The sequence below is a fragment of the Chiroxiphia lanceolata genome, chromosome 8 (genome assembly GCF_009829145.1).
Source record: "Chiroxiphia lanceolata isolate bChiLan1 chromosome 8, bChiLan1.pri, whole genome shotgun sequence".
Lineage (NCBI taxonomy): Eukaryota > Metazoa > Chordata > Aves > Passeriformes > Pipridae > Chiroxiphia > Chiroxiphia lanceolata.
Window position 1 is genome coordinate 17,965,160 of NC_045644.1, and position 21,958 is coordinate 17,987,117.

Sequence of the window (21,958 nt, forward strand, 5' to 3'; positions counted from 1 at the left end):
CTGGAAATCACAAAAAGTCAACAACTGTTAAAGATCTCTGATTCTCAGAAGTCAATTAATTCCAGCAAGTGATAAAAGAAATATTACTTATTTCAACACAGTTACTGTTGTTTGAAGTTCATTTTATTGTGTTTTACAGGTGAGGTTTGTTTACAGATTCAGGGGTAATGCCACTGAAGACCACCTTGACAGAGCAACAAAATAACTCCAAAACAGGCTACAGCAATAAATATCAAACCATTCAATCTAAAATGTATAAATATAAAAGTAATTTCTGAAAATGTAGGAAAAACAGGAATCCATTTTTCTGTTTTGGCCTTTTGTAGAACAACATCAGTTTCATCCATCCGTATCACCTCAGATCCAGCACAATTATCTTTATGTCTTTCCCAACCACATGGGTACATGGCTGCAGAAGAAGTCAACCCATTACTGACAGAAATCAGTTTCAGTAAAATAGCCAGTAACTTCATTCATGAATCAGGTTTGTAAAGGACCAGTGAAAAGGGCCCACTTGGAACAAAAAATCTTAACGTTTTTCAGAGCTGGACTACCTTCTCATTACCCCTACAATGAACAATAAAAGAACAGAACAAAACAAAGAACCCTGACTTCTTCTTTTGAGGACTAATACTGACATTCAGAAAGTCTGACAACAAAGTAATTTCCACTGTCTCTCAGCATTACTTCTCTGTATTTGATCACTTTGTTTTGAGCTATATGAGATGCTTAAGTATTTAAAGTGAGGCCTATTTAAAAACCCCAAATTATTCAAAGGTAAAGACTTATAAGAAATATTACTGTTATCTGGAAGACAACTCTGACTGACTCTACTGTTGAGCCATACATATAGCTTACTGTGTTATTACAACATAGTTGTTACTATCAAAAGATATGGTAGCCAGGGGGAAATTATGGGCAATGGAAGAAATAGGGCTTAACCTACTCATAGCTGCACTTTTTAGCAGCTAGGATGTTCTGTTGGGACACTACAGTTGGAGAGATGAACTAAACTGATTCTCTGTTTAAAAACTGAAGAGCTCAGGAATAACTCCCATTTGAAAATGTGGTTTTTGCTCCTTCAGAAAGCAGCGAGCAAGAAGTGTTGACTGATGGTAACTGCCTCTGGTTAGCCACCATTTAAATGGCAGCATGTAACACTCATTTCATGGCTGCTATTGATTGCTTAAGCAGTCTCCTGCTGTCCACCTTAGTCAACTAAGGGTAATGAAACATTAAGACAGCAGGAAAGTTATTAAGAAATCTAACCTCAAGCACATGTGATTTCTGCTCATAGCAGATTCATGGGCAAGAATTTAAATAGTCAAAACCATGTTGGATTATATACTTACATTAAATAACCTAGGGTCCTTTGTATGTGGATGGAATCCCTTCTTTTTACAAGCAGATACTTCTAGCATGCCAGCATTAGTAAGTCTGAAGATGCCGGTGCTGGAAAGCAAAACAAGAAACTCCTGTTACACACTGCTCCCATAATACATGTCCAAGGTTTCACACACAAATGGCTTAGCTTAAGAGAAGGACAACAGAATGGCATTTGGTGACCTTCAATACACAAGAGCCCAGGCTGAGTTGGATTTTTAAAGGTATTTTAAACCAAAGGGAGTTGCATTCCTATAAAGGAAGAGATGATGAAGGGAAGGGGATAGAAAAAGAATCACAGTAGTGGTGCTACCCCCATTAGGCAGGTTAGCCTACTGAGGGCTAAGGCTAGTTCCTACAGAAACTTAGGTGTTCTGGATTGCATTTCACCCAGGGCAACTTAAAAGAAAACAGCCTTTAAGCTAGCTGCCTAAATGACTAGTGGTGATTACCACTCCTTTAGGTAATCATGTAATGCAAAGCATTAGAAAATGCACTGCTGCACATGTGTGAGCTAATACTTTTGGTATTGAATAAAATGTTAGAAACCCCACCCTTCTGTAAATAAGATTGATACCTATTAACTGCAGGACAGCACCTCATAATAAATGTTACAGGTTAGAGTTGGTTACAGGGTATCAGCATAAACTGTGAAAGAAGTTCGGAAAACCAGAAATTTTAAAAGGTATACAGATATGCTCAAGGTTACAAAGCCTAGTGCTTGTGCTCTTGCCACTCAATCTTTATTCACAGCTCTGCTACCTGAATGGCCCATATAGGAAGTTAGGTACCCAGGACAGGGTTCATTGAAGTCATCTAAAGAGGCAGAAGGCCAGAAGAAAAGGTTGAAGAAATGCACAGTCTAAACAATGGAGTTAGCCCTGGTGCCCTGAAATGCCAAGCACACCAAAGGTGAATCAGAAAATTGATGAGGCTGGGAGGAACCTCTGAAGATTGTCTGGTTCAACACCCCTGCTCTGGCAGAATCACCCCGAGCAGGTTGCCAGGACCATGTCTAGTCAGGTTTTGAATATCTCCTAGGGTTAAGAGTTCACACCCTCTCTGGGCAACATGTTCCATTACAAACCTTCACATTAATATTTACACGGTTCCATATTTTTTTCAGATATATATTGTTTATATTTTATGAAATAGAAAAATAGACTTTTATTATCAAAAAAGGTAATCTTTATCCTTCTGCTTCGCAAACTGCAATTTTCATACAATTCTAGAGAAATATACCTAATCTCCCTCCACTTCTTTAACTAGACAGAATGAAGATAGATCTATGGTAGGTCACTGGCAATGAGGACTCCAGAAGAATAGCTCTTGTCCCTACTACGTTGTTGAGCAGAATATAAAAATAAACAAAATTTAAAACCTGGGTCTGGGAAGGGAGGAGGAGAGAGAAATCAGAAACAATGGTGTGCGTAGGGACTGACTGAAATGCAAGTCTGAGCTACTTATAGAAAACAAACACTCAACTCAATATTCATGCCCTTTATCTGAACTGGCATGTACTTTTTGCATTTGACCAAATTTTATGAGAAGGAGCAGGGAAAAATATCTAAATATTACTTAAAAAAAATCAGAACTTACTCATTATGCTTTGGTGAACAAACAATTGCAATGGCCTCTGGCAACATTAGCTGATAAGAACAATGAGTATGAAGATCAACACTGGATAAGAATGCAGTTTGTGTTGGATGTGTCTAGGAAAAGAAAGGGAAAACTCAACATCATGAAATAATTCTTACAGATCAAGGTCAACATAAATTCAAGAAGGAACAATTATTTGTGACAAGTGAAAGCATCAGTACTTTCTCAGATTGGTTTCTTAAGTTCTTATTAACCCAGATTCTTTATTGTTAAGGTGGCTCTTCAGGATGAGATTCATGGAGGCACATTCACAGTCAGGTACATAAGCAGTTTTCTGATTACAGGGAGGGAAAGGTTGAATGAAAAAGCACAAGACAAAGGGAAATTCCTTGATTGTACAAAATCCCTAAGAGTGAAATGAATATAAAGTTTCAACAACACAATACCTCCCCTCCCCAGCTTTTGAATACGGCATTAGAAAGTAATAAAATACCCTTAAATATAAACAAAAGTTGCACAGGCAGAAGCAGGCCCATTGTGTCAACAGGATGCCTCAACTGCATAAAGAAATACTCTGTGGACAACATTAGTGCTCATTTACATCACTACAATTAGAATTAAGTAAGCAAATTAATTTGGATTATTCCAGTTGTTTCTTAAGTTTATTTCCAGGTTTCTTTTTCATACAGTACTTAGAGCCAATATAGAAAAGCCAGAATTTATGAATCATACGTACATGGATCCAACCCAAAGTGAGGAGATTATACTGATCCTGAATACCAAATAATTCTTCCACGTTCTCCATGTCACAGTAGTCTGGTCCTGCAGTTTGCTTTGGCACTATTACATGTGTAATAGTAAATTCATTATGTGTCTGTAAAACAAACGTTGACTTAGAGTGGAACAAACGAACTAATGAATAAATGCTGAATCAGAATCTGAAAGATGTCAGCCTATCAGCTAAAACAAAACAGGATGGGCTCCACTGATTCCAGTGCGGCTCTACTAACACACTGCACCTGAAAATATGCCTCAGCACTTTATTATAAAAGCATACAGGGTAGCATTAGTCACAACACGAGACTGTTGTATTGAAATATTCTCAGAGATCACTGTGAAAAGATTATCCTTTAAAATAATTAAAAACATATACAAGAGGTTTGAGAAAACTATAATTATTTTCTGTGAAATGTGGAACATGACTACTGTTGCTATTCTTTCTCTCCATACAATTCAAATACACTTGAGATCATCTTCAGAATTCGTTGGATGCCAGCATCAGCCATGACATCTTTTCCTGCTCTGAAGGACATTAAGTGTTATCTAGGTCAAAGGGAAAAAAACCAGACTGAAAATCAGATGTTCTACAGTTTGATAGGGGGATTTTCTTCTTCTTTTTTGTTGTGGCACTATGAATTTGATGACTCCAGTGGATTCTAGCAGTCTTTATATTTCATTGTCCTGTAACTAAACCTCACTTACCTTAGATGAATGCCAGAGAAAGTACTCGCAAAAGCCTGTGTTGTACACCAGCTGAAAAACTTGCTACATTTTATAACAACAACAGAGTACTTTGATCAGATGTTTTCCCAGTAAAGCAAGCCCACCATGCTGAAGTGATCACTCAGATTATAATATGAAGTTAATTACATTAAAGACTGATCATTTAGATCTACTCTGAAATCAATACATCACAGGATAACACAGTACAATCAAATACATCTTCCCCATACAAATGTGAGCATTAAACTGTACCAGTTTTCCACAGAGAATTCCACATGTCTCTATTCCTCTTACTGTATTTGCCTCTGCTAGCAGCAGAAATTTGTGACAGAGATCCCTGGGCAAAATGACACCTCTGAGCGCTTCAGCCAGTTGAGCTAACCAAGAATAAAAAAAATTTAAAAAAAAAGAAAGAGAAAGAGAGATAAAAAGGCAATTACAGCTTACACAGTGAAGATCCTTAAAATAAGGAAATACACAAAGTATATTATATTCTATTATTAAAGGTGAAAGAATTATATTTACCACATCATAGATTTCTAATAAGAATAAATCTACAGAACAAGCACTTCATCTAAACTGAAGTGGCCAGCCCATAAGATATGCTCACTAGCCTGTCCCTGAGGTGACAGTGAGCTGATATTATCTCCCAGACCAGGGCTTTTCAGGGTGAACCACTGCAGGTTCTGCCTCTGCTCCCTTGAGGTCCCATGGCAAGATTCAGACTACATTCCAGAGGAACACTAAGTCTCACTCTCTAGATCCATTCATTGGTACTCAACTGGAAAATGTGAAACTGTAACTAATGTCCTCCTTAAAATGAAGAACCTATAAAGAACTACTGTGTGTACACTAATCGATTCACGGTTATTTCCCTATGGAAATCCTCACAGTGAATAAATACATATGCACATAGATAAAAAAAAAATAGGAGAAAAAAGAAATCTGTGGACTTACTCTGAACAGCACTTAGAGTAGCAGCTGGCTTTAAGACCCGGTTTACTGGAGGTGAATGTCCAGCACAGCCAGATGTGCCGCTCCTCTCTTTTTTCTCAAGCACTGCAGTAGATAGGGAATTGTTCTCTGGTACAGAAATACAAGATAGCATACTTCCATCTATCTGTTCAGACACAGCCACACTCTCTTTGATTTTCTGATCTCGAGCTAGTTCTTGCTTCTTAAGTTGATCCTCAAAGAATTGAAACTGTTCTGATTCAAGCTGCTGTTGCCTCATATGTGCAATTCGTTTCTTCTCTGCCTCTATGAGCTTTTGATGCTCTAATTTCTTCAGAATTTCAGTGTTACATTTGTTCTGAAACATATGCAATATAATGGCATTCTCAGAACACAGAAAAAGTTACAAAAAATGAAAGCAAAGCAGCAATCTAGCAGTTTAATAAAGCCATCAAATCCTGTCATAAAAAATGGAGTCTTTTGGAACCTATTTGCTGAACTGGAATATAAAACTATACCCCCCAAAGGTAGTAAGGAAAAGATAATAAGTATTTAAGTGAGGGAAAGAAAAATACATGTTTTCTCAGATGCTTTTTCCAAGACAAGTTTTTAAACTATAAATCCCGTTTTCAGTGACTTCAAAACAAAAGATGCAGGTATTTACAGTTACTTAGAGACTCAATTCAAACTTGAGCATATTTGGATTCAAGGGACTTTTTCCATATACTGATATAAATATCAACTGAATCCTCTTTATAAAACAGAATCAGTGCACCAAAGGCCTATCCAGATATTTGTAGACAGTTATTAAGTAAATATCACAGGATATGTATTTCCTAGCACACACTTGCATCACTTATTTTCAAAGGACAAGTTGATTCTAAAGAAGAAATGAAAAGTCATTACTAATCAGCCCAGAAAATTATTAGGTTATTGCAGACCTGGCATTTTACTGCTTAATTTTAAAGTTTTATATGACAGAAAAATATTCATGCAAACCATTATTTAATAACCATATAAAACTTACTTTTTTTTGCATGTATTCCTGGTATTCTAAGTTGTATTTTTTTAAAAGATCTCTTTTCAATTCATCTGTCCGTGGAAATGCAACCTCCTTCAATTTCTTTGGGGTGGAATGGGGGAGAAAGATAGGTAAGTTTACTTTTCACTTTTTAAAAGAACCACCTGGAAAACAAACTCAGCTGTAATAGATTTAAAAAAATACAAAATAGAAAAAAACCCTGCTCTTCTCTCAGGAAAAAAAAAGGAAGAAATACATACTAAATCACCAGCTTATGAAACTTCTATAGTACACTGATTTCAATAAAGTTATATTAATTTATATTAGTGAAAGGTGTGACATGGCTACTCGTTATCTCAAGGAAAGATCAGCTCTTTTAATAGCAATCTGTTATCTCTGTTCTGTTTAAACAAACAGAGTGTGGTGACTAACAATTTTGTTGCAGGTGTAATTTATAAAAAAAACTAAGGCCAACTTTCAAAGTTTCAGGTAGGATCATTGCATTGACTTCCTAGTCATAAATATGTCTAAATATGCCTGTTTCCAGGTGGGGGGAAAAAAAAAAGTTTCTTTGAAGAGCCCTGTAGCTTACTCTGACAGCCCTGGAAGACAAAACAATATTGTTTGTAAAACAAAACCAATGCTCAATGTTTTCTACTAATGTGAAGGCTACTACAAAATAATTCAGGGGCTGTAGGCAAGGAAGGGAAAGAGACCATTTGCTTAATCCTGCTGAGTGCCATAGGGGAGGCATGTTGGATGCCCCTTCTCAGTAGGGATGTTTTCCCTCGACTGTGGCCACAGTCGAAACTTTGGCATAAAGCATTTTGATTTTGATTATAACACTCAGCTTTAGCAGCAGAAAAAGCATGCAAATATGGGAGCATGAAGCAAGAGACAATTGTGCTCCTTCTAACAATTCTCACTGGGCAACTCCAACTGTTTAAAGCTCAGTATAAGGCTACATTTGAAATTCATTTTCTAGAGGGGGAAAAAACCCAAGTAAAACTATTTTGTATAGAAATGGAGGGAAAAAAATCTGGTAAAAACTATATAAATATATATTTGGTAATAAAGAAAGCAAAAATATACTTTGCTTATTTAGCAGAGTAAGCAAATACTGCACAGACACCAGTAATGTCACATATCTCTCCCTCTGTTTGCAATCATTAGCTTGGACCATTATCCATGCACATAATTGGGACCAGAATCAAACTAAGTACTGTTAATATATTGTATTTTTAATATGTAAACTTTCAGAAAGAGATGTACCTGAGTTTCCAACAGCCTAGCAACCATTCTCATTCATCTTCTAGACTGATAATTTAATTTCCAGTAATGATCAAATAATTAAACCAAAATAAAACATGAATGGCTAGTGGAGAAAGGTATCAGAAATTCAAGCTGTGGTGGCTGCCATGGACTACGTGTGCATAGGGGGAAAAGGAGTGCTGGGAAAAAACGGAGAGATTCTGTGCAAAATATTTCTTAAATGCTAGGAAACCATAACCCTACCTTAATAATATCTTGTTTTTCTGGTACTGCGCATTGGTGATAGTCTCGGTGACTGGGCAGCTTTTCTACAAATAATCTAGAAAATTAAACATGCATGTGTTTGCCTCAGAATTCAGAGAAATATCCATAATAGCTTTTACGCTGGCAGAAAAATCAGTTTCACATAACTGTTAAACACTGAATTCCAGATGATTTGGAGCAGGTTTCTACACACATGTTTAAAATAACACATTATTGTATGGACCTGCATGAGACACACAGGATAAAGACAGGAGATTATTTTCCACATCTGATATATAGTTTGGCTTTCATTAGTAGTGGGTTGGATTAAAAGAAAAGGACTAACTAGCAGGCAGCACCTAAAAATATCCATGAAAAGCACCCTCCACTCTACTCAGCATTAATAAATACTATTTCTACTGTCTTTATCTATTCTTAGCCAAAACGCTGAACCTTAAAGAAAGAATGTGACACTGACTATCATTAAAGCAGTTATTTTTACGAGACCAAGCTGCACAGCTACCTGACAGATAAATTATGGCAACACTCAACTGCACAGAGTTTGGAATATACAGCTGCTATCATTCTTTCAGCAAGTTGCACAATGTTCACCTCTAGACCCTCTTTTTATGGACATAGATAAATTTAAAATCAAGTGGGATAAGAAAGGTTTGGTCTAGTTTTCAGAGCATGAGGAAAATAAGGAGGGAGGGAGGATGTTTCCTATTATAAAAATTTTAGAATATGCATAAAAAAAAACTTTCAGAAGTAATAAAACAAACCAAGCAACACTACAGCAAAACTACCTAGGTTAAACATTTAAATCTGCCACTAATATATTTTTTGGCTGTCTATTTTGAGAGTTGTAATGAAAGCTGGCCAGAACTGTTTTTTTGCAGTGGGGAGAATAATCATACGATGAACATATATTATAGGTTTTGCATTTATTCCTGTAACAAACTTGATCATTTTGGGGAAGAAAAGTGAAAAATAAGCAAAAAGCCATTTTTTTTCATGTTTTTGAAGTGCTGTGCATCTTTAAGATCAGTAGACACTCATAGGGCATAACTACTAAAGGCTCAGAAATCTTAAAACATCGCTTTGTAAGTCAGACACTGTATTTAACCAACATGCTGATATATACAGAATAATCTGTGGGCAACAGTGCTCATGGTTTGGCCTGCACAGTAAACTCCAACCTCTGTATATTAGGATAATTCATGCCTAGCAGTTAAGAGATGGGTAGGACTACCATACAGGTGAGATGCAATTTTAACAAAGCCTGTGCTTAGCATAAAGACCTCCAGAGAACAAAGTCATTCTGCAAGAGCACACTGAACAAAGGGGTTTTCACTGCAGCTCTCTATTTCAGTTCACTCAGAATTATAAGCTGTAAAGACTCCAATTGGTTTCTTACGTTATGAACTTATTATAAAAAACAAAAGCGTTCTCCAGGTTTCCCTCCTCCATGTACACTGACGCCATTCGCTCCATCTCTACTCCAGACCTAAAGTAGCGGCGTGGAGTGATATCTTCATTGATTGTGATATTGCTGCCAAGCTTGCTTAAGGCACGTACTCTCTCTTCTGGAGTCACAGAGATGTCTGTGTGGTCAGGAATAGCTACTAGCTTTTTCTGAAAAGGAACAGACAGATTAGCAAAGAGAATATTCCGTTTCACTTTCAGTAAGCGGTCTCAGTCCTAAGAAGCTCAAGGGAAAAATCTTCAGCTAATTTTTTTCTCATGACAGGCATTGGTTTCCCCACTGCTAGCCACAGCTGAAACATCCTAACATGTTTCTCAGTTGAAAAATAAATTGTGATTACAATTAAAATAAAAAGTGATCTCTTCCCCCTTTCCCCCTCCCCCCCAAAAAAAGACAAAATTAGGAAAACCCCTGTAGAAAAAAAAAAGAAAAAAAAAGATAAAATCAAGTAACCCCCTACAGAAATTACCAAAGGCAATAGAACCCTTTAGAATGCCCTACACATGTATTCTACAAGGGTCTGTCTTAAGTATTGAAATTATTGAAATAATTTGATGGAGGTCCTGAATACTCAGACCCTATTACATGATGTATAGCTCTGACTGCTTGGAATAGTTCAGGTAACAAAGAGTAATAAGTTCCCCTGATTCAGTCAACAGCTCACATCAAATCTTCATTTCTAATTTTAAATGAGGCCACTAAATAAATCAGAACTAACTAGTGAAGAAGAAGCACAGCTGCTTATTGTGGTCATTACCTTCCTGTTAAGTAGCTCAATAATTGGCTAGTGCAAGTTGTTTCCTCTCACTTTGATGAAATTTTTTACTCTTTCTACTCAAAATGTCCATTTCAACTTTTTAAAAATCTGATTGCTGAAACCCCATAAACCACGCATACAGAAATAAAAAAAAATTCCAACAAAACCATCAGGCAGAATGTGGGAGGAACTGGCAGCATGCAGAAAGAGACCCATGGAGCTGATAGCCAACACTGCTAAACAGCTCTCTTGAACTGATTCCTAATTGAAAGAGGAGTTGCTCAGCCACTGAAGCATTTCTTTGTAATACACACCAATGAGCTGACAGTGAATGGTTGTTCCATGCTGTTGTCTGCCTGCAAACCAAGGAGATTGCTCTTTTCCTCCAGAGTCTCCATCTGACTGAAAAGGGCAGTGTCAATCCAGCACTCAATATTTGCAACCAGATGTCTCAGGGTTTAATAGCCCAAGGGAAACTTGAAAATAGATATGTTGATTGTGGTTGTGTGCTGGAAAAAATAAGACAAGTCATTCAGATTAGAAATACATTCAAATGTCACATAAGTTTGCATGCCAGCACTCACTTATTACTTTGATGACACAGTACTTCCATGTTTAATAACAATTTAGAACTCACCAAGCATCTAGAATTTAAATTGGGAATGCATGGAGGCTTCAGTGCAGTTGTGGACTAGCTGACCTTCACTAATGTTATTACAGTGGATTTGAACATGATATAACAAATTACTTTTACAATTTTTACAGCAACTTAAAAAATGCCCAACTTTCAAGCATTAAGTGAAAAACTCAGAAGTTCGAGGACTAATCACAGAATCTGTGCTTCCTTGAGCATATGTTTTGATGAACAGTGTGAATCTGGCATCTTTATTTCCTGCTAAGCCTGTAATTAAAAATAAAATTTTACACACAAACATTTGTATCAGTAACATAAAGCAGAGAAAATACTTCAAGCACCATGTGTTCCACCTGCACAGCTTGCTGACTTCAAAAACACTCAAAATACGATGAACTCTGATGAGTCAACTGATAATAACTGCTCCTTGCACAGCTTTGAACAAGTTAAGACAAGTATTTAGATGTTGTGGTCTTCAGAAAAAAACCTGACCAAAACTAAACCAAAACCAAAAAAAACCCAACACTGAAAGAGGAATGAATTATTTAAATTACACGGGAAATGTGAAAATTAAGTTTCTAGTGTGTTTTTTCCCTTCTGTGCACTCAGTCTAAACAGATTTGATCCTGAATGTCGAAGGCACTTTATATGTTGCAATAAATATGCTTATGCTTCTGTAAAAGCATAGAGTGGGTTCAGCAAAGATATTTCCTCAGCCTACCTCTTTCTAGAGGCCAGAGGACTCTGGGTTAGAGAAAAACAACCCTAATGTGTTTTTAGCTGGCTGTATTTCTCAAGTATTGATTTTTGTATTTGTGTCTTCCTCATTTTTTCCCCAAACCAACAGTATCTATTAGATTAGTCCTAAACTTTAACCATTAGTGCAAGTATTATAGGAGACATTAAATTCATTTAAGTAATACACTTTATTTAGAATAGTCAGAATCATCCTGTTTTACTTGTAAAAGCCATTACTGATAGATTCATTCCACCTTATTGAATCAATCTTACTCCATTTTTATGTATGACCTCCCGATCTCAATGATTATATTCTTGACTGCCTTTATACCAATGTTTTTCATTTTCAAGATTTTTATTCTCATCACAAGGTATGGTCATAGATATGTGAATTCAATTTCAAGGCCTGCTTTTTGGAAATTTAGGTATTCAAACTGTTTGCACCATTTGTAACCAAAAAAACCGGAACACAGCTTATACACCCAAGAAAGCAATCTTAGTTGTGGTTGCTGTGCTAATGGAAACTGCTCTCTAAACAATTCAATTTTATATACATGGAGCTCTGGCGTAAATGATCAGCCTGGCAGGAGAGCCTACTCATTACCTATTCACAAACTGTAGAAAGGCCCTTTGGGACAACAATAATGAAATATTTTTGCTTTAGCCTGCTCCAGGAAATACTCTGCTTTACACCTAGTTCCACCTGAAGCCCTTCTTCAGCTGAAGCACTGGTAGACTGTGAAAGGAGAGGGCTAAAAGCTTGGCCAGTGCAGAGCTCATGTTAATCTTCTGCCTATGCAGCTCAGACTCTAAGCAGAAATGAAATCATCAGTGAGAGACTGCATTCATATGATCTGTGGAGCTCAGGAACAAAAACTGAAAACCAAACCAAACAAATAAATGAGCAAAAAAAAAAAAAGGAGCTAAAAAGCATATATTTTAAAACTATTTATCCATTCTCTTATCCATTACTTTTGGATTTTTTATTTTATTTCCCCTAGAAGCAACTGCGACATCTACAACACCTGAATGAAAGGTTGGATTTGGTCTAAAGTATGCATCCAAGCATAACAAACTGCAAAATAGTCTAGTCACTCAATGTATAACAAAAGTTTTTCCTTCAAAAGTAAAGCAGCAGAAATGCATTTCTGTTCAATTCCTTATTTCAGTTAGCAGCTTCTGAGCAAGAAAACCATTTTTCAAGGCTTTCTCTCTCAACAGACTTTCACCAAAGTCTAGTGAGGAAATGGACATTGAAGAGACTGTTCATGAGATGCTTTCCTACTGAGGACATGGGCTATTGATCAAATACTTCTTTCAGCTGTCACCACTGCTTGAAGACCTCTCAGCCGAGCTGGTAGGCAAGTGGAAAAAAGTTGGTGCAGCAAGCGGCAAACAAGAGCCACTAATTAGTGGTTTGGTTTGGTTTTGGGGGGCCAGTATTCCCAAACAGATCTTTGTTAAAGAGGCCTATGGTATTCCCCAGTCAAAATCTCTTCAAAAAATGGCACAGGGAGACATCACAGAACCCTTTACTTGCAAATATTTGTCAACTTGGTTTCCTCTAATATTAAAGTTATAAACACAAGTTAATTCAGTGAATTTTTAACCTAAAGAAGGATTAATAGTAATAGCATTAAAAGTGTAAGAGTAGGTATTTTAAAGAGGAGACATCTGGTAATAGCAGAAACTCACACTTCCTCAGAGCCTGGAAAGGATGAAGAAGCTCTGCACAGAGCATATGACAAGTCACAGTGCAAGAGCTTAGCAGAAGAATGGCTACAAATAAAAGAGGAAACAGACTTTTTAAATTTAGCTTCAGGAACACTTTAAAAACCAGACATTGCAAATAAAGAAGAAATACTGAAATGAATTTGTATCACTTTTACAAAAACCTCAAATAAGACTCAAATATATTAGCTATTACAGGTGGCAGTGTAACTTAAGAAAAAAATTCTGAAAAGAACTCTGGCTGTCTTATGACAGCACTTCAATATATTATATGTGGACACACTGGCAGGATAATGAATGATTAAAATGCAGAAAGTTAAGCTTTACTAAAAACACCACCACAGGCATGTGGTGCCAGCTCCCTGGAATGCCTCTGTGCATAATGTTCTTCACGGCACAGCCTCACAGTCACCTTTAGCCAGCTGAAGGGCATGACACTGCCAAGGGGCTCACCTCACCCTCACCATGCTTCTTTGGACTCTAATTTTGTTGGCTCCAGTGACTTCGAGGCAAGTTGTAGCTGATCCAAATCAAAATTAAATGGACTTTTAAACTTAACTACTTTCTTCTCAAAATCAAAATGCAAAGGAGGAGGCAGAACCATGAAGCCAGCAAAACAGATAGATTAGTTCCTTTCTGAGGCAGTGCTGTCCTAGGTTGATATAAACTGCCTTTGAAAAGACACCATAAGAGCTTGTACGGTACCTACAAAAATTACCCAGTCCTGACATGTTTTCTGATAATAAACTTATATTTTACTTTACAAGAGCAAAGATAAATTCAAATATCCAACCACTCTTTATAACTAATTATACTCAAATATACAAAATAGTTATGCTAATACAGTGAACTATACTCCAACCACAATCACAGGGGACAAATAGCAACACTAGCTTGGAGTTGTCTTAGGCTATTAGACTGTAAAGTGCTCTAGATTCCAAGAGTAAAGATGCATTTTTCTGCTTTGCTAATTCAGGCATTTCAAATTAACTTAGATCGACTTAAGTAATGTTTGTTTGAGAAGAAATGCCTGGACATTTGTCATTCAAATCAAGTTTTTTCTAATTATGAGTTTTCTGATAGTCATTACCAGAATATAATCATTTAACATCCATTCAACAGTTAAAAAACTTTTCTTCATTTCATTGGTATAGCATTCCTCACCAAATTCCATTTCCTCCTCAAAAACCATTGTTTTCCTATATGATCCATCTTATTAATGCTATGTATTAATCCCTGAAAAATCCAGCTTTATTAAATCAAACCTTCAGCCACAGGAAATAGTGCAAAGTGAGAAAATCAACATTTTAAATGGCATTGAAAGTAATTTTTCTGTTCGGGCTAACAAGCATGGTACCAAGCACCAGGGAAGTGAAAAGCAGAGAGAGCAATTTTTACTGAAAGTATATGCAAACAGTAGTGCATGAAGACAGAATAAATACATCAAGACATATCAAGTACCTTAGGAGTAGGCTAATAAGACAGAGGTGGTATGAGAAGATCTGGGGAATGCATGCACAAACTCTCATGCTTTTCTGAGAGGTATAATGCCACAATTCATCACAAGTTCTCCAATGCCCTCACAGTTTGCTGCATGATGATGTTTCACACAATTGCCAGGATGGATGTGGACAAATGAGCCACCCTGCCTGTTCTCAGAGCCCGAGAGGCACAACCCTGCTAATTTTCCAAGCTGTGTAACTGCGGTGTGATAGTGAGGGGTGGTACACGTGGCTGCACAGCAAGGCTTATCGGCTCGAGTGCAGTAGGAGCTATTTAACTTGCAGTTTGTATCTGCAGTGCCTTCAGTGGAGCCAGCTCACAGCCTGGGCAGAAGGAGCTTGTATCTGTCTTCACACCTTGCTATGACAGACTCTGAGATGTCTGATTAGTACGGTGTGTCCTTCACTGATACAACCCGACTGAGCGAGACGACTGTACCAGCACAGTCAACAAAGCCGAGCGGGACCACGTCCTGCCCAAGGATGCACACAGTGACTGTGGCACCCCAGTGGGAGCTGTGTGCTCCAACCTTCTGGAGAGGACATGGGCACAAAGAGGAGCTCAGAGTGTCAGGACCTCACAGAAAGTAGCTGACTGCAGACTGTGAGGACTGAATTTCAACACCTTGTGATCATCTGGAAGCTGTGTTTCCTTCTTCAGTTCTTCAGAAGAGGCTTTTAAATGTTGAATCAGCTTTTTGGATTTTTTTAAACAAGTAACTGACTAACTTCAAAAAATATTAGTTTAATACTCAGTTTCACTTTTTAAGATTACTTTGAAACATTGTTATTACTTAATTTGAAATATTAGTTTCCTCTTTGTAACATTTTTAAATTCTAAGGGAATTATTCATAACACTGACTTCACTGCTATCATCAACATTTGTCAATATTCTGACTATTGATCTTACTAAAAAGCTGCATTAAAGAGATCACTGGTAAAATTTTCCAAAGCATTTTCTTCATTCAAAGATTAGGTTCTGTTAAGAATAACAGGAGCTTACTTATGCAATGATTTATTCTTTGCATATTTTTAACAGTGGATTATTTCAGAATTTCTCATCCTTTTGTCTGATATTTTGGTGGAATGTAAATACCAGATGAGGTTCCCATAAATATCATTCACTCCAGTACATTGGGATCAGGATCCTTACAGTATATCTAGAAATACTTGCTAACATAGCAGCTAAAATGTGGTATAGTTCTACTTTTTACAAACTGCTTTTGAGAGAACTTTTCTGCATTCATCCCATGGCACGAAAAAGCTTGTTTTAATATTGTCATGAGAAGTTAACACAGTCAGACTTCAATTTACTATTCTAGGAAGTGTGATGATTACAGAATCCTAGAATAAAGATGCAGCTCAAACCATAAAGAGGCCAGTTCTCATTAAAACAGCCAAATTAGTAAGTGCAAATAGCACCTTTTAATTACCCATAATGGAACTGAATTGTCTCAGCAAACTTTAAATAGGGCACGCCAGCGATTGCCAGATGAAGGTAAGGGACTGTTTCAGGCCAATAAGTCATCCATGAAGCAGATACTTCTACTTCTGTACTTGGGAGTGGATATTCAAGTGAATGTGGTGAAAAATAGGTTAGAAATACAGGCATCTACCTCACTCAGCTCTTTTTGAAATGCCAGGCCATGTATTGGCACAGCACATAACAATTTATATACACACTTGGGTTTGATATATAAATATGCTAAACACCAGTCTAAATAGCAAACGCTGGTTCTCTCCAAAAAGAAACAGCCTGTTCATCTGTCAACATGCTTTTTGTAACAACCGTTCAGAATCACAGCAAGTGATTCAGCTGGTATAGTAAGGAGTCTCTTCTGGAAAAAAACAGCAAAGCACTGAATGTCATGGCAAGATCATTCTCTTGTGCAGAGGAAATACCCAATCAACAAAACCCAACAGAAAGGCCTTTCAATGAAAGGAAGCACACTGCGAGGAGTAGCTTCCTAAAAATCCTGCACCTTTCAATGGAGAAGTTGCTCTTCACAGTAGGAGCTACTAAGCTTGGCTCTAGAAAAGCCCATCTCAGTAATGGTTCATACTTTAACATTGGTCTTTAGCTCCATGGCTTCATTTAAACAGCATTGCTAAGACCTCCTCCTAAGCTCCCCTAACTCTCAGAGGCAACTTCCAAGCTATATTATCATCTCTCCTAGAAGCAGGTCAAGATTATTTCCTGTTTTTCACCGGTGAAGGACCAGTGCCACCATGTCCCAGCACACTGCCAAGAGGTCTCTCTGCAGACCATGTCAGTGGTGTATAGACAGTAGCACCTTCATTGGCTTGGGTGCTGAGAGGGAGAAATCACATGCAGGGAAGATCCTCCATGCACAGATCTGCCAAACCCATGCCTTGCTTATATGGTTAGGCCACTCAGTGCTGTATCTCACATCACAAAACTGAGCTTTATTTTCATCTAAAGAAAAAGTGGGTGGCACGAGGCTCTGTTTTCTCACAGTTAAAAAAGAAGGTAGAATAATTATTTGAAGGCTTTTAAAGTTGGTCTGCAAATATTTGGATGACTGCAGTTAGTCAATGTACTTCCTTGAATATAATTGATTGGCTGTCTTCTAGGGACAGTTCTCCTTTCGGTACAGATATGAATAATAGTGAATAAAGTAGCTATGTCAATAAAATTAGTTTGCTACTGGGTCTGTAAGAGTGATAAACCACTGCAATATGCAGGTAACATCCAACATGGCACATGCAAGAACCTGACTATTACTCCCTACAGAGTATGTGAATACTTTTCCTCTAGCTTCAAAGGACAGAGGAAACCTCTGACTTTCAACTATTTTCTCATTCATTTTTAGGCAGACTGTTTTGAAATCAACATTTAGTATGTTTGTGCTATTATAACATAACCCTGTGCACTTGAGCTGTACATCTTGATGATGGCTTGCTACCTGATTTATTAATATGCTCTGTCTACAAAAATATTAGTTACAGGATATTTAAGAGAATGTCCTGAAAAATGGACTGGAAATATCGAACATTCAAACATGCATTTGTGAACTGACAGTTCTTTCTCTTGAGGTTTTTCGTGTTGAAACAATCCCTCTCCTCTCTCCCTTTTTGGTAACACCTTTCGGTTGCAGCAGAAAAGCATTTTTAAAATAATGGATAAAGTATCACCAATGGTAGAATGTCTTGGATTACAAGCAATAGCCTCTTAGGCATTCAGTGAAATATACTTATGCAACACAGAACAGCATCTTTCCAGTGACCCACTAAAAGGATGTTCTAGACATGGTGTAGAAAAACAGTGCCATTTCCTTCCTTTAGGAAATCCACAACAGTCCCCCAACAAAATTAGTGTACCAGGGCACAGTAACCCAGAAGAGGGTAGAAATAAAATAAATAGCTGTTGTTATATAGTTTGTTCTTTGATGATTCAACTGAAATACTGAAAAAAGGAGATACCTGCAATACAGAACATCATTGATAAAACTAACTTCCACCATGAAGACAAGAAGCTGTGCTGCTAAGGGAAACAAATGAGAGGCTAAAAATCAGCACAGAGGCCTGCAACTTCATAGACTTCCAGGACACAAAGAAAGCATAATTCCTTGCAAAGTCTTAGGTTTCACAGATTTTTCTGCCTGTAGTCCTATTTCTCTCAGAAGAAACTCTCCTCTCCTAGGCTAGGAGGGTTAAGAATCTTCTGGGTTTTCCTATAAAAGGTAATGACTTTTCTGGCAATATTTCCTACTTCATTTTGAACACTTTCCGACTCCATAGCCTCTAATAAGGACACTTGTTAATTGAGTGCATAATCGGTTGCAACAAGCAATTTCTATCTGATGACAAATTCCTACTCCGTCTTACTTCTTATGTTCATAATACGGGCTAGAAAATAAAGGAGAACCAAATTTACTCGGCCTTTCTGACATACAAATTCACAGTTCATCTGAAGTCTATTAAATTGCCTATTATAAAGAATGAAGCTTGTCTTGTGGCCTCAAATCTAGAAAAAATAATTTGGGGCACTAGTTCCAAGGATTCTGACTGTTTTGTACACTAATGGTTAAGTAATCAAAGGGCAGGTAAGAAATGGATAGTAATATTACCTACAGGATAAAGTGTGATCAACCAATACAAATATCTACCATTTAATCTGGTATGTTTCTGTAGTATGATGCCTATATTAAGGTAATACAGTTAGTTGATTTCATAATGAAATCTTTGACCTTCTGCCCTAGCCTAGATGATTCAGGATGTCTCATGCTATGAGCAGATGGGAAAAACAACAGGAATGTCTGGCTCTATGAGGAGAATTTAGACTACTTTTTCTACTGGGATAGTTACAATATTTAATTTCTCTTATGTAAGTTTGCTAAGATTGACAATGCTAAGCACAAGTTTTACAGCAGCACAGTGATCTGTAACACAGTCAGCTCACAGGGCTGCTTGACAGTCAGCTGAATTATCCAGAATATCAAAGCTGAGTGCAATGATTTGTGGTTAACATTTTATACGCTTGCAGGCCACCAGGCTATTCATCCCAGTGAAGCTATGCAGACAACCTTTGAGTCCATTTTCAAATTATTTGCTTTTCCCCTCAGGATGAGTTCATTGATCTTTGCAGGCTATACAAACTCTTTTCCAAGTCAACACAGAGCAATAGATATCTCTGAGGGCATTTTGACAATGGTTCAGAGATGCTAAAAGAGGAAGACACTTCCTACGTTGATTATGTAGTGAGCCCACAGCTTCCATAATGTAATTCCTTATGTTGTGTGCTGAACTGTGAGTCATCTGGAGCTGCCAGTAGGAAGTGGTAGGCAACGGGTTGTGTCTGAGGAGCTTACTGACTCACAGCATTACCAAGAGGCATCATCGGCCATGCAAGATTGAAAATGTTGGATTTTTATAAAAGGGATTTCTATGCAACAACAGTAGTAACCAACTACATATGGATCATTCAGAAACTGTACAAGCAAGATCATTTGCTTTTATGGACTGATACTTCTATTTATAATGGAAACTATGACCAGAAAATATGTTTCCTGGCATGAAAATCCAGATGTTCTAATTTTATTAAAATTGTATAGACAAAGACTTTCTTTATGTGGCAGCAAACTACTTTTAAGAACACAAACTGGAGGTGTAACCTTTGATGCAAAAATAAAATTTTAGGAGTGAGATAAGACCAGAAAAAAACCCACTGTTCATACATGTCCAGCAAACAGAAACCAAGTACATATTTTTATACAACATTTTCTCAGTGTCTTCATGCCATTCCCTCAGCAGCTGAAGATTTCATGACCCCTCACCTTGAGCTATACTCTTCCTCAGCTTGGTGATTAACTTCAAAAAATGCCTTAAGGCCTGAACTTGAGCATGCTTCATGCACATAAGGAAAACCACATGAGAAATGCCTTCACGGTATTTGCATAGCAGTACCAAGTAATACAAATGATTGCAGGACTGATCAAGATACTGAAACCTACTTTTTAAATGTAACACTACCAAATAACTCCCCTGCACTTGTAGCCATTTAAAAATACTATAAACAACCTCCCCCACACACTATGAAATTTGTACCTAAACAATGATACAGATTTTGGGATGAATGCTTCCTACATTCCTACAGTGTCCTGTGATGTATGAAACTCCAGATTTGTCAACACTGGCCTTCAGTTTAGTTATTCAAATATTTAGCACTTAGACATGCAAGATACCAGCAGAAATGTTTTTAGTATGTCAGAAAATCCAGCCTGTTTCAGAGTAACACAATATATTGCCTGAGCAGCACCCACAGGAACAAACTTAGACTCCATCCTCCTGGGAATATTTCATGAAGTTCTGGGTCTGTATCCTATTTTCTAGGACCTGATGGTCTAAGGCAATTCATCAATATATGCTAAGTACAGCTTTGGACAGTCATGCACCTTAGCTTGCAAAGAGGAGAAAGCCCACTTCCGTGAAGACAGAACTTTCTCAAAGCTGGTCTTCACCTGGGGATGAACTCCCTCGGAACTACTGTCCATCCAAGATCTCATAATCTCACCACTTCCCATTCTCAGTAAACGGTGGGGTTTTTTCTGCCCATGACTTCTCTGAGTATTCAGAACCATGTGCAAATTAACTAAAAATAATTTCAGACCAAGAGGAATTTCCCCAGAAGAGACTTTTGGGTACCCTTCTGAAACAGAGCAGACTGTGCGAGAGGAGTGAATTACATTCCTCCGTGAGCTTCGGAAGGACACCTTCGATCCTACAGAGGTCAGAAGGAGGCAGGTGCAAAATGAAGTACATGAGCAGAAACCGAGAGTTACATATACCCAGCGAACACAATTTCTACTTTTTCACATTCTTTCACTTTCTATTCCGATGATAATCTTTCACATGTATATGGAAATCATTTAAAAAACTAGAATATTGTTATCAGTGTGATTTCTCCCTGGAACACGATAACACCCTGGACTCGGCTCCCCACCAACCTGCCACCACCTCTTTGCGTAGCCGCAGCGGAGTCAGCAGCTTTAGGCGGCCCGGGCTCGCAGCCCCCCGCCTCCCGCACACCCCCAGCGGCACCGCGATGCCCGCGCTGCATCCCCGCACCGCCAGCCGCTCCCGCTCCCCGCCGCGCTCCCGCCCGGGGCCGCTCCCGCCCGAAGTTCCGCCCTGCCCGGAGGAGGGCTGTTTCCGACAGGCCTCCGCGGATCACCGCACCTGACACCGGGGCGGGCACGGGACCGGGGACACCGGCGCGGCGCGGCGCAGGGAACTGCTACCGGCCCGGCTCCCACCGCCTCCCGGCTCCGGAAGGGCTACCAGCCCCTTTCGCCCTCTTCCCGCAGGGACCGCTGGCGCAGAGCAGCGGGATGGAGGCGGGAGACGGCGGGAGACGGCGGCGCGGCAGCTCCGCGCTCCCCGCACCGGGAAGGGCGACGGCCGCTTACCGGGTCTGGCATCCGCGTGAGCGGCGCCGCGGCGGCTGCCGCGGACAAAGCGCGGGGCGGGGGGAGGCAGGACCGGCGGGGCGGCCTGGGCCTCCTCCTCCTCCTCTTCCCTCTCCCTCTGCTCCGCCGGCCTCGCCCCGCCGGGACGCGGAGCCCCGGGCGCCGTGCGCGGGAGCGGCGGGCAGGGCGGCAGGTGCCGGCGGTG

The 21,958-nt window shown here is 38.7% G+C and overlaps 1 protein-coding gene across 4 annotated transcripts; it reads right to left on the minus strand.

The window, feature by feature from the left end:
- Positions 1 to 105: 105 nt before the first annotated feature.
- STAMBPL1 (STAM binding protein like 1) lies at positions 106 to 21,958 on the minus strand. 4 transcript variants are annotated; one of them, XM_032695675.1, is made up of 11 exons: positions 21,754 to 21,958; positions 10,533 to 10,727; positions 9,393 to 9,610; positions 7,976 to 8,051; positions 6,467 to 6,562; positions 5,443 to 5,797; positions 4,780 to 4,862; positions 3,719 to 3,856; positions 2,983 to 3,095; positions 1,353 to 1,452; positions 106 to 409 (listed from the first exon to the last, which is right to left on the minus strand). In XM_032695675.1, exons 2-11 carry the CDS (start codon positions 10,614 to 10,616, stop codon positions 353 to 355), a joined length of 1,320 nt encoding a protein of 439 aa, XP_032551566.1. In that variant the 5' UTR covers positions 10,617 to 10,727; positions 21,754 to 21,958; the 3' UTR covers positions 106 to 352. The 4 variants fall into 4 exon arrangements, with proteins under 4 accessions (XP_032551566.1, XP_032551563.1, XP_032551564.1 ...); XM_032695672.1 differs by having other exon boundaries at positions 4,738 to 4,862; positions 21,754 to 21,953; XM_032695673.1 differs by lacking the exon at positions 21,754 to 21,958 and adding an exon at positions 21,524 to 21,644 and having other exon boundaries at positions 4,738 to 4,862.